The 12,420-nt window shown below is 42.4% G+C and overlaps 1 protein-coding gene across 4 annotated transcripts in view; it reads left to right on the plus strand.

The window, feature by feature from the left end:
- Positions 1-12,420, plus strand: part of LOC117426424 (plectin-like) — a 31,793-nt gene that overhangs the window by 16,641 nt on the left and 2,732 nt on the right. For 3 of the 4 annotated variants that reach the window (XM_059033301.1, XM_059033302.1, XM_059033300.1), the window contains exons 8-27: positions 444-575; positions 780-861; positions 1,285-1,465; positions 1,933-1,998; positions 3,159-3,251; positions 3,604-3,716; positions 3,957-4,092; positions 4,646-4,816; positions 5,370-5,495; positions 5,762-6,025; positions 6,257-6,319; positions 6,471-6,566; positions 7,087-7,188; positions 7,695-7,877; positions 8,485-8,613; positions 9,733-9,974; positions 10,612-10,750; positions 10,839-10,922; positions 11,474-11,676; positions 12,083-12,109. In XM_059033301.1, the coding sequence (XP_058889284.1) occupies positions 444-575; positions 780-861; positions 1,285-1,465; positions 1,933-1,998; positions 3,159-3,251; positions 3,604-3,716; positions 3,957-4,092; positions 4,646-4,816; positions 5,370-5,495; positions 5,762-6,025; positions 6,257-6,319; positions 6,471-6,566; positions 7,087-7,188; positions 7,695-7,877; positions 8,485-8,613; positions 9,733-9,974; positions 10,612-10,750; positions 10,839-10,922; positions 11,474-11,676; positions 12,083-12,109 (2,632 nt within the window). The remainder of the gene's footprint in view (positions 1-443; positions 576-779; positions 862-1,284; positions 1,466-1,932; positions 1,999-3,158; positions 3,252-3,603; positions 3,717-3,956; positions 4,093-4,645; positions 4,817-5,369; positions 5,496-5,761; positions 6,026-6,256; positions 6,320-6,470; positions 6,567-7,086; positions 7,189-7,694; positions 7,878-8,484; positions 8,614-9,732; positions 9,975-10,611; positions 10,751-10,838; positions 10,923-11,473; positions 11,677-12,082; positions 12,110-12,420) is intronic. The other variant, XM_059033303.1, reaches the window with a different exon arrangement.

Below are 12,420 nucleotides of genomic sequence, written 5' to 3' on the forward strand. Positions count from 1 at the left end.
ATGCACAACATTTGTAATCTATTATAGGTGACACAAAGTCTCTCCTAGTTCTACTTAAATTACACTGCTTCAATTTTTAATTATACTTAAATGTAATACTTTTTTTAATTAAATACATTTTTCTATATCAAATTAATAAGCCAGTTTTTTAAACAGCCGGTTGTTCAAGGCTGTAATACAGACGCTGAAGTTACTTTTCAAAATCCGTAAGGACCTTGTTTTGAAATAAAAAGGGAAGGGCCATTTATTAGGGAGGAATACAGTATTTTTAACAGTTTTAAATAATTTAATAAACTACTCCAGAATAATTATTTTAGTGTTTCTTCCTGCAACAAGTGTTTTTTGTGCTAGTTCCTCTCAGAAAATGTGTCTTTGTCTGTCACAGTAAGGTTTGTGCAAATACAATTTCTCTTACCCATTAACAATGGCACATTGTCTTCAAGGCTTTGCATCTGCTAAGAGTGCCACTGCAGACGACCTCTACTCAGACCAGAGTGACCTTGACACGGCTAAACTGCAGCAGATTGAACGCACGTTCCGTGACATTCTGCGCAGAAAGAAAAGCTCCGCTCAGGGTGCGTTTTTTTTGTTTCTTGAATCCCGCCTGGAATAGAGTCTGTTGAGAACCATTTTATCCAGCATGTCTATTATTTTTTGCAAAAGTTAGAAGAAAGAAAACACAGGGACTGGTTGTGGTAGAAACATGGGTATTCCAAAGGCCCCTGTGGTATCTAGTTGTAAATCATGTGCGATGGTAAAGCTCTGGTTTTGTTTGAAAGGTTTGAAGAGTGTACCCGTGGCTGCTCCGTTCGGATGTCGCTCCACTAAAAGACCCCGAAGCCCCAGGAAGGATGCATGCAGGTAAGAGAATGGCATCCTGAGTAAACTGGGAAAGAGCTGGTCTGGAAAATAATGGGATTTAAATTAAACAAATTGGCTTTGAAAAAAAAACAATACTTAACAAAACAAAATGCTTTACATTAAGTGACTAACTGCACTATAATAACACTGTAATAACACCGTGAATACACAACCAGGTTTGTATAAATACAGTGTAATTACAAAAAATAGCAACTGCAATTTTTTCAGTTTGTGTCTGTTGTTACACTGTAACTACACAGCACTGTTATTACTGTGTTATTAACATATAGGTAAAGCATTACTGCTTTTAAGATTTGCATCCTTATTAATGACTTCCCTAGAAGATGTTATGCATGTGTTTGCTGTGTTGCACAGTTGCAAGTCGCTGGATAGGGATGGAATACGCTCTTTCCTGTGTTTTAGGTTCGAGAGCTCTGATAGGACAGTGACTGACGAGGAGGAGGAGAGTTTAGAGCAGCGCTTCACGGAGAGCAGTGGAGAGTGGAGGACCAGCAGCCCAGTGAAGTGGAACTCGTGTCCCAAGAGAGGCGGGGAGCTGTCCTGGGGGCGCAGCCTGGGCTCGGAGATCAGCGAGGCACACCAGGTGTGACGACCGCTTTAGTAAACAAGGGGAATCTCGCTTCTCATTAAACTGCCATTTCAATCTCATGTCAAGCAGACAAACGGTTTGGCTCTTGCCTTCTAAGTGTGTTCAGTATGCTGATGAAGATACTAGCTGAATCGTTGGTCTACTTGACTTAGTTACGATACATTTTACCATTTATGAATAAATCTCATAGACAGTCACTAGATTTTTTTAGTATGTTTTTGTTTCATTCATTAATTCTGAGGATAAATTTTATACAATATTTGTATCGATGCTTTGGTCCTTGGCAACTAGGGGGAAATAATTTGTGGATATAGCTATTGAGTCTGATTTTTTTAACAGTTTTATTTTTCTTTCACAAAAACTGGTGTAAATTGATCTTGATAAACCAGCTGTTGTGTCTGTATCAATACAGTACAAGCTGTGTCTGTTTGACATCACCGCTTCACCCTTTTTAATTTCAGCATTCTTCCTGTTTGTTGGACTCGGATCGGCAGATCTTGGAAGAATCTGTTTCCAGGCTGCGTCAGGTCAGTGGAATCTGGCACTAGCAGCCAAATCCTTATTATTATTATTATTATTATTATTATTATTATTATTATTATTATTATTTGTTTATTTTGCAGACGCCTTTATCCAAGGCGATTTACAGAGACTAAGGTGTGTGAACTATGCATCAGCTGCATTGTCACTTACAACTACATCTCACCCGAAAGACGGAGCACAAGGAGGTTAAGTGACTTGCTCAGGGTCACACAATGAGTCAGTGGCTGAGGTGGGATTTGAACCGGGGACCTCCTGGTTACAAGCCCTTTTCTTTAACCACTGGACCACACAGCCTCCTTAGTTTCATTAAAACCACTCAGTAACACGAGACTGCACCCAAGCTGTTTGTTACTACAACATTAACAAAGACAAATGTGTCAATTAATAAGCACCTATTGTATTCACTCTATAAGATTCATCCTTATTAGTCTCTGTGTTTACACTGCAGTTGATTAGTGCTGTGGATCTCTGCTTAAGATCAATCAGTACACTCCGGCAATCTGAACACTATAAATCTATGAAAGGTAATCGAAGACAGAATTAAGAGGCAACTTGGTTTGGGTAGTGAGTTTCAGAGTTATCTTAACTGATGTATTCCTACAGCTGTTGAGATACACTTATTTTCTTGTGTTTTAAGTAAAATAAAAATCATTTTGTAAAACAATTAACAAACAACTTGTGAAATGAATTTAAAGACTTAAACGTAAACCTTATTTTTCTTTCACAAACAAAACTGGTGCAAATTGCATTTTGTTGTAAAGACCACGATAAACCTGGCTGTTGTGTCTGCATCAGAATAGTTTTCCTAAATCCTAGCACAGCAATTTGCATCCAGTGTGGCCTCAGTGGAGCTCTCAGGATCATGTCTTTAGATTTTAGACGTGATTCTGGGAGCTCTGTTTAGGTACAGCAGGTATAGTGGCTTCTTCCCCTGGAAAACTTACTTTTTCTATATGTGGTTTTTTTTTTTCTCTAATTCTATTTTTACACTATTCAATTTATCTGAACAATGAATGTGAACCATGCCAGTTCTAAATACATGTGTAATTTTAAATCATTGAAATGTTAACGCTTGTGATTAAAGCTGGTGTTTGTATGCACTGCTGGGTTCAGACGGCTGGTCTTTGTGCCCCCCCCTCAATAGGATCTTGCTGTGGAGGAAGAAACATTGTCACACAGGAAGGCCCAGGTGCAAGAGATAGAGCAATCGCTTACTGAGGCTCTTCAGAAAAAAAAGGTACTGAACCAATACCAAGAGCTCAAAGCTCTTAAAACGTGTCCTGTAATTAGCTTGGACCAAAGTCAAGTCGATGAAAGACAAGTTGGACCCAGTTAATCAAACAGAACATTTAATAATTTTCTTCTGTCATGAACGACATTTGATATAGAAGATAGATGTATCAAATTGTTGTATATCGGATTATTATTTATTAATAACAATTTACAGGAAATCACTTCCCAGAGTTATGACCTAATTTCTGCTAATATGTTAATTGCACTTAATACATTTAATGATCTAACTTAGTATGTGGTCCCCAAGGATGTGATTAGTTTGATTAGTCAGTGTGAGAGTTGTTTTGTTGTCCCAGCATGCAGTTCAGGAGCTGGAGTCGGTGAAGTGTGCGGTTGAGAAGAGCCAGAAGGAGGCGAGAGGACTGGAGACCCGAGTCAGAGACAGCAAGAGCCAGGCAGAGGAGATGAGGTACTGAGGAAACAAGCAGCCTTTTCTACCAATTACATTGCCAGGCTTTTTCTTCTTTTACTTTTACAGTGTTCCTGTCTCCTCAAACTGTGGAGAGATTTTCCATTTCCTAACACACAGTTCCCGCTGTTGCAGAGGGGGCAGAAATATGTATACCCTTTGTGGTGATTGCCCCTCAGGGCAGTAGTTTCCACTAGAAGCCTCAACTCCAGTCAGTATTTGTTTTGGTGTTCCCTGCAGGGCGGAGCTGGCAGTGCTGGAGTACAAGCGGGACTCGTGTCTGCAGGAAGTGCAGACTCTAGAGGAGGAACTGAGCGTGCTCAGAAGACAGTGCTCTGCCACACACAACAGCCAGCAGAGCACCCTGCAGAACCAAGTCAGTCCTGACTGGAGCACTTTGATTTGTGTTATTGTTATTCTTCTATATATGTAGTGGTGCCCTGATTGCTCTACTCTTCTGTCTATACTGGCACATAGCTGATTTCCTCACCATTGCCTTGATTCATCATTAAAGAATACACTGGTGGAAAGAGAAGTCATCATCATTTTGCAGAGTAGTAATAATCTGTTTTATAAAAATTTGAAACTGTACCATACAGTTGTGTCACTTCAAATTGCTATCTTTTTTCTCAGTATTGTGGAATTTAAATCACTGTGGTGACCCAAAGCATATGAAATGGTTATTATGTATATACCATTTAAAATACATCTTCAGAATTGGTCAGATGTGAATTGTCAGTGGGGGGGGGGGTCTGCAATAACCTTTTAAATATGAAACTAAAGTTTTAAATAAGAAATACTTAATTTAATCAACTGGTACCCACTTTCTCTGGGCTGAAGCGTTAGGAACCTTGACAGATCTTGCAGACACTAGACCTCAGTCTGGGCAGAGCCCCTTGCCTGTGCTGACCCGGTTCTTTGCTGTGCAGGTGTCCTCTCTGAGTGCGGAGCGTGAGGAGCTCAGGGCTCGGCTGTGGCTCAAGGAGGGCAGTCTGTCTGTCCTGGAGAGGCAGGAGTTGGAGCGGCAGCTGAGCTGCACCAGGAGCGAGCTGTTCACAGAGCAACGCAGCGCCCGGGACCAGATCAGCCTGCTGCAGGAGGTACTGACAGACTGCTCTGCACAGCGCCGCAGTCACACAGATGTGATTGGCACTGATATCTCAATCTGAATGCCCCATCCATTCATTCTAACATAACACTAAGAAGCTAAGTCAATTAGGCAAATGTTTTCACCTTGTGCCTTGAAGAGGTACATTGAAGAAGACAATAGCTGAATCGTTTGTCAACTTACTTTAGTTTTCAAAAAGTCTTACCTTTTATATTTCAATAAACTTCTATTCAATACGCTTATTAAGAAAAGCAGCAATCTGGATCTATTACAGTAGGATGTTCATGACAAAAGAAAATGATCGTAAAAAAGGCAGGTATTTTTTTTTATTTCACTGGGGCTTTAACTATAATCCAATTTGACTGCTGTCTGATTTTTTACTTTTGATCAACGTGGTTTGTAAAGAATGTGACTGGTCCAATGTGACTTGAATTGGTCAACCACAGAATGCCTTATGAAGGCAGAGCAGTGACTCTGTGTGTGTGTGTGTGTGTGTGTGTGTGTGTGTTTGTGTGTGTGTGCGTTGATGGTGCTTGACCCCACAGCAGCTGGAGGACTGCCAGGTGGAGCTGGAGGAGCGGGTGTCCCAGGAGGCTTTGCTGCAGGAGAGGAGCGGGAGACTGGAGCAGCAGCTGAGAGAGATGAACAGGAGGCAGGAGGAGCAGACACAGGTACAGATTTACTTAAATGTGTGCTGCCTTTTGAATTCAGTTTCAGGTAGTGGTGGTAATTAAACATTTTAGGAAACATCTTCAGCAGTTTTGAACCCTTGAGGATAACAGTGGACTAACTACATTTTTTTTCAATTTATGAGATCTTGAGCCACACTATAATGAGGCGCTTTATAACGTGTGAGCACTGTATATCTGTAGCCAAAAGAAAGTGCTTGATATACATAGATTTCCTATCTCACCTGTCCTGTCCTGCACTGCTGCAGAAGCTGGCCCTGCAGAGCAGTGAGGCGAGCCAGGCCTTGAGCAGGCAGGTGCAGGAGGCATCTGTCCAGCTCCTGGAGAGGGATGGGAAGATCTCTGCACTGGAGCGCATCCTGTCTGAGAAGGAGCTAGAGCTGCTGAGGCTCAGGGAGGGCCAGGCCGCCCTGCAGGCTGAGCGGGAGGCCCTGGTCACAGCCAGAGAGACCCTGACACAGGAACACCAGAGGCAGCTGCAGCAGCTCCACCGTGACAAACAGCTGGAGGAGGTGAGAGGCAGAGAGGAGATAGACAGTAAACCGCTGGAGAGGGGGAGAGGAGAGGCAGAGAGAGGGGGATAATACATGGAGAGGGGAGAGGCAGAGAGAGGGGGATAACACATGGGAGGAGGGAGGGGGAGAACATATGGAGAAAGTTCCAAGCCCTTTATTCTAATATTGGTTCTTAAGACCCACTCGGTCCATTTTAGCTTACTGATTGCTTATATCTTTCTACCTTAGGAGCAAGCGAAACGGCAATTGAAAGAGGAACTGGATTTAATCAAACAGCAAGAAATCCAACAGGTAAGCTTGTGCTGTAATATCTCAGTTTCTCTTTCAGCCACTGACCTTCAGTTCTACTGAGCAGGTATGTCTATTTAAAAAATAGTTCTGCACGGTGTGTGAACACCTGTTAGTTAAGCAACTTCTGCATTCTTTTTATTATCTTCTTTAGGTTAGGGAACAAGCAGAGGAGGACAAACTGGAGGCTGTGAAGCACCAAGCACTTTCCTTCACAGTGGAGACGGAGAAACTCGCCCTGAAAATCCAGGTGAGCTTTACCCTTCGGACTGCTTTGGCTTTCACTTGCGAGAAGAGACTGAGAGCCTTGTCACATGTGGGTACTCATTTCAGTTAGTTTGTGTTCTGGTTCGTTCCACATTTATCTAAACTGACTTTGCCTTCATGATGCTCTTAAACTGAACACTTTAAGTAAGCTGGGAGTGGAATTAGATTTCACACTTCCAATTATGAAGCTTACAAAATGATCTATCATATGCTATGTTTGCAAGCACAGGGTCAGAGGCGGTGCTTTCAAATAAAACAAAGCTGTTTTTTTATTGTCTTAAATAACCCAGAAAAACAGCATGGAAGAGTTTTATGTATTTAGATCCATTATTAAAATAGTGTTTGACCCTAAATGAAATAGAAAAAAAAGTCACTGATGTTTTTTTTACTTCCAAATTTCGCACTATTGAATGTGTTATAGATACACTGTTAGAAGGCCGGACTGTGTTTTAAGAAATCAATGGTATTTGGGTCTCATACTTCGATTGCAATTTCTACTAAAGTTAAAAGACGAAGAAATTGTGAAACTGAAGGAAGCAGTCAGGGCGCAAGAGGTGTCCATGAGGAAGCTAGCTGAGGAACTCAAACTGGAAGCCAAAGAGATGGTAAGGGTTTATCTCGTTAGACATGTTGCAATGGACATGCTGTAATCTGACCTACTGTGCCTTTTCATTCAGTGTGCAGTTTTGATTGAAACGCATTACAGCAAGCATGTTTAAAGCATGACATCGACACTAGGCTTGAAAAGGTCATGCTTGCCTTTCCTTCCTGGAAATGTGTTAGTGCTACACTTCATTTTACATCAGCAGTGTCTTTGAGGTTAAAGCATGTAGTTCAATAGGGGAAGCAGCTGACTGGTTACTGAAAGAAGGACAATTTCACTGTCCTGGACCAAGAAAGTGCAAGACAAGCAAGGCTGCCTGCAAACAGATTTCATTAACATACCAGATACCATGTTTTAAATTAGAATACATGTGTGCTATAACATGTGTTTCTTTCCAAACTGCACATCTAAAGAGTGTGAAAATGTCTGGAATTATATTATTAGCTCCAAATACTTTAATGCACTTGTGTTTGCAGTGGTGCTGAAGCCCCTGTTTTCTCTTGTCAGGTGCAGGGAGCTTTGCTCCGGGAACACAGGAAATGGGAAGCAGAGAAGACAGAGGAGCTCCAGAGGCAACGTGGGATACTGGAGGACGAGAGCAGGAGAGCCATGCACAGCATCAAGGAGGACCAGGAGAGGGAGAGGAGAAAAGCACTCTCCCTGCAGAACAAAGTTATCGAGCTGCAAACTGTAAGTTCTAGTAATACAACAGCAGCTGTGAGTCTGGATGAACATTTGCCCACCTCCCCACCCTCCACCAGTGTTGAAAATAATTAATGTTCCAAATCATGTGGTTTTTTAATTTATTTTATTTTCCTTGTTAAGCTGTTGTTTCTTTTCCTACTGGAAATACGGTGACAGAAAGTTTTAACATAATACAAGAAAAGTGTGCCCCCTACTTGACAGTACCTGAACATTCATTAAACTTTAAAATACTAAATTATAAATAGAATGCATACTAGCCACAAACCTGCCCCCTCCCCCTATTTTGATAAATTTAAATAGTATGGCCCCAACATTTTGTACATTTATTGGTTCAGTTTATGTTGAATAAGTTACACATTAACCTTAACACCATTTCTCCTACCTCTTCTTTTGTTTTGCTGTTTTTTTTTATTCCACTTTGAAGCCAGTTTCTCCTGCTACCACACAAGTTCACTTCCTGTAATATAGGTAATGGAACCCCACTAGTGCCATAACTATTTCATTCATAATCAGCCCCCTTAGTGTTTCTCCTGAAACAGGTTTTATGTTGGCATTCTAATAGTGGTGTTTGTATTGTGTCTTGGGCTCTCAGAGAGTGCAGGAGCTGGAGTTTGAGAGCAGAGCCCTGCAGAGAGAGAAGCAGGAGGCTGTCAGTGAAGTGCGGAGCTCTCTGAGGGAGGAGAAACAGGAGATACTCAGAGTCAAAGAGGAGATGGACCAGGTAAACCACGCACTTCTGCATCTTTACAGTTTGTTTTTTTTGGTGCTAAAATCTTATTTTAAAGCAAGTGCAAAGGCTAAGGCAGATGTTCTTAAAGGAACACTTTCAGTAGAAGAAAACTACCAAGACTCAATTTTAAATAGATGTTTCCTCTCTTTGTCTTGCATCCGTGTCTCATTTCAAGAGGACTTTCTTTTTTTATATATCCCTGTTCTGAAATTCTATTTTGCTGAGATATAGTGTGATTAACACTGCACTAAATTATTTTAGGTTTTGTCATGGTAGATCACTTTATAGTATTCAAATCCAGGAGTGGCGACCAGTTCATTAAAATCATGTTCCTTCCTCATTTGCCTTCTTTACATTATTACTGATCTCCTTTTTATTTTGTTTTTTTGTTTAATTTGGAATCCGCAATTACTTTTCTCCCAATTTGGACTGCCCAATTATTTAACCCGGCTCACCGCTGCAACCCCTGCACTAATTCAGGAGAGATGAGGACGAGCACTCTTGTCCTCCGAAATGAGTGCCGTCAGCCATCCGCTTTTTTTTCTTACTGCAAGCCCTCCGTGAAGCCACTACAGAACTACAGCGTCAGAGGACCACACAGTTCTGAGTTGCACACAGGCAGGCCTGCAGGTGCCCAGCCAGCCACAGGGCTCACTGATGCGAGGTGAGCCAAGGATTCCCCAGCCGACGTAAACCCTCCCCGCCCGGGCAGCACTTGGCCAATTGTGTGCCGCCCCCTGGGAACTCCCGGCCACAGTCGGCAGTGACATAGCCTGGATTCATACTGGCGACCTCCACGCTATAGGGTGCATCCTGCACTCAGAGCGGAGTGCCTTTACTGGATGCGCATCTCGGGAGCCCCTGAACTCCCTTTTGTTGTTCAAGTACAACACTATAGCTAAACGGCTGCATCCTGTGCTGTAGGTCGCATGGTCTGTTTGCAGCATTGAAGTGGGTTTGAACTACAACAGGAAACTTTTCATCTACACTGTGGTCTTTTAAAATATCTGCATAGTAGAAACTGAAGCACACAAGGTACACAATGAAAAGATGCTGACTGTATAGACTGCAGTATTAGTGCTGAGTGTTAACCAGAGCCTGTGCTGGCAGGAGAAGGCCCGTGAGGTGGAGAGGCTCAGGCTGAGGCTGGAGCAGGAGGAGGCAGAGGTGCAGAGGCTCAGGGCTGGCCTGGGCGAGGCGGTGCGGAGGGAGAAGGAGCTGCAGACACAGGCCGAGCGGCTGGAGAGGGGAGCAGTGCTGGACCTCTGCCTGGAGTACGACCGCATCCAGGACCTCCTGCATAGCACGAGGGAGCGAGGAGCCGGAGCCAGCCCAGCACGTCAGAGACACAGGTCAGTCATTTCACAAAACACTTGGAGAATACCATCACCCGAGACAGAGGTCAGTCACTTCTCAAAACACTAGTACAACACCATTTACCCCCCTTCTGTTTTGCTGGTAATGTTTTTGTTTCGCTTTGATCGGACCATTTTTACTGACAAAACAAACACTAACAGCTGGTTGGGTCTCTGACTAAAATGTTAGCTTAAGAGTCCAACATTAGTGATAATCAGGGTCTATCAAAACAGCCATGTAAGCAAATTCTTTATGTAGGTCAGAAATTTCAATTTCAAGGTTTGGTGTACCAAAAGAAACATTAGTTAAAGCTTTGAACATTTAATTTCAAGGTTTTTTTTCTGGTTAAACATTAAATCTGAATATATATGGATGACTTGCAATAAAAAAAATCCTAGACATTAATTTGAAAGACAAATCTATTCCTGTGTTGGGTAATAGTATAGTTTACTGCAAAAAATATCAACGCACCCATGCAATTCTGTAATGTCATTTTTTTGTACAGTACTATGGTGGAATTGCTGATTCATGACGCATAATTAATTAACGGCCTGCCAGTAAAACAGTTTACATCTGGTCCCATACTGGTCAGTCAGTATGCCATTCTAAGTTGTAGTTCCTCCCCCTCTCCAGCAGCCCCTCTCGTCTGTCCCTTCCCCAAGCTGTGCAGGCCCTGCGCGGGGCCTGTGAGGAGCAGCAGCAGCACATCTTGGAGCTGCACCAGGAGCTGGACACACAGAGACGCACCGTCCTGCACATCCAGCGAGACAAGGTACTGGGTTTACTGGGTTCACAGCGTCTTCATGAGGGTGTACTTTGTATATTTTTTGTAACTGAGCTCTTCCCTGGGTGTGCTGCAGGATCGGGAGCTGCAGCAGCAGTGTGAGGAGCTGTATCTGGAGAAGGAGGCGGCAGTGAAGAGCATCAAGGAGCGCCTCATCCAGGTACACACTGACACTGCACCGATAGGAGCACCAGGATCAGGACATTAAGCATTAGCTTAACTCACATTTGCATAACAGCATACCTCATGTTTACTTCCTGCCTGCACTCGCGTTACATTGTGTTGTGTCGGGGGGGGGGGGGGGGGGGGTTCTGTTAGGAAGTGAGCTTGTATTGTTGTGTCTGGATAAATAGGCCGCAGATGAGCCAAAGTCAAATTAAGTCTGGAAAACTAAAAGATCAACAGCAGAACAATCGGGGAGAATACTGCTCTTTCCGTGGAACAACAAATACATAGATCACAAATTCAAGTGGAGCCAGAAGTTTCACATGTTGTTGTTGTTTTTTTTTACATTAGTTGAAGTGATGATAATAGGCAGTAATGTTGGATATTTGCATATGGTAGGAAAGGGGGTCCTAAGTGTCCACCCTCCATACATCAGACTACTGTATTCAACTTGATTGTAACCACATCTCTGAATATTCCTTCGTTGCTTGGAGCTGTGTGTATCAAAGAGTTAATAATCTGCTCGGCTCTGTGTGTTTGGTTCAGGAGCACATCGAGGAGATCAGTAAGCTGCAGCGCCCCCTGCTGAAGGACTCCGGGGGCAGTGAGTGCCAGTCTCTCCGCCAGCAGCTCCGTGAGAAGGACAGCGAGCTGAGAGCCATCCAGAGGAACATGACCCACTGGAAGGACGAGACCGCAGCCAAGCTGGCCTGCAAGTTTGAGGAGGAACTCAACTCCGAGCTCGAGAAGTAAGACTAATTTATCAAAATGGAACTTTAGAAATCCAGACCTTTTTATCTTGCTTGATTTGCCCAACAAAATGTGTTAATTCCCGTTAGCATTTTTTCTAAAGTCTTTTTAAACCAATATATTTATTTATTTTTGATTTACTGTATTTTCATTACTTTTATACATGTATAGTTTTGTAAAAAAACATCTTGTTGAGACCTATTTAAGCAAGATTTGTGGCTGCATCTTGGGATCTATTCACCTGCATTTAATCCAAGTTTGTTACCGTTAGCGTGAACTTAAGTGTTCATGTAAATCACAGTAGAAAACAGTGAAGGCTACTAGTTTTCGTTTTATTTATTTTTTGAGTTATGTTTACACCCATTTTTTTTAACTCAAGTTCACCTTCAGTTTTTACTTCCACAGATGCAAGTCTGATTTGTTAAAGCAAAGGTAACTAGCTTCTCAGTAGAGACTGCAGTATTAGTAGGTTAGTTGCTCTTGCGTAGTTTATAATGCTTAAGCATAGTGTATAAGAATGCTAATGTGCAGTAAATGGTGCTCATATGTACTGTAGTGGTTTATGCCAATATGCCTTGCTTTTCATACACTAACACACTAACTTTCTCTTCAGCTAAATTCAGTGCTGCCAACTCATGTTACTTTTTAGAATGAGGATGTCTAAGACAGAAGTTACAATTCCAAAGCCACAATGAAGTAGATCTCTGTTAGAGAAAACAAACATTTTGGTGCAACAACATTTT

This window comes from Acipenser ruthenus, chromosome 11, assembly GCF_902713425.1.
Source record: "Acipenser ruthenus chromosome 11, fAciRut3.2 maternal haplotype, whole genome shotgun sequence".
NCBI lineage: Eukaryota > Metazoa > Chordata > Actinopteri > Acipenseriformes > Acipenseridae > Acipenser > Acipenser ruthenus.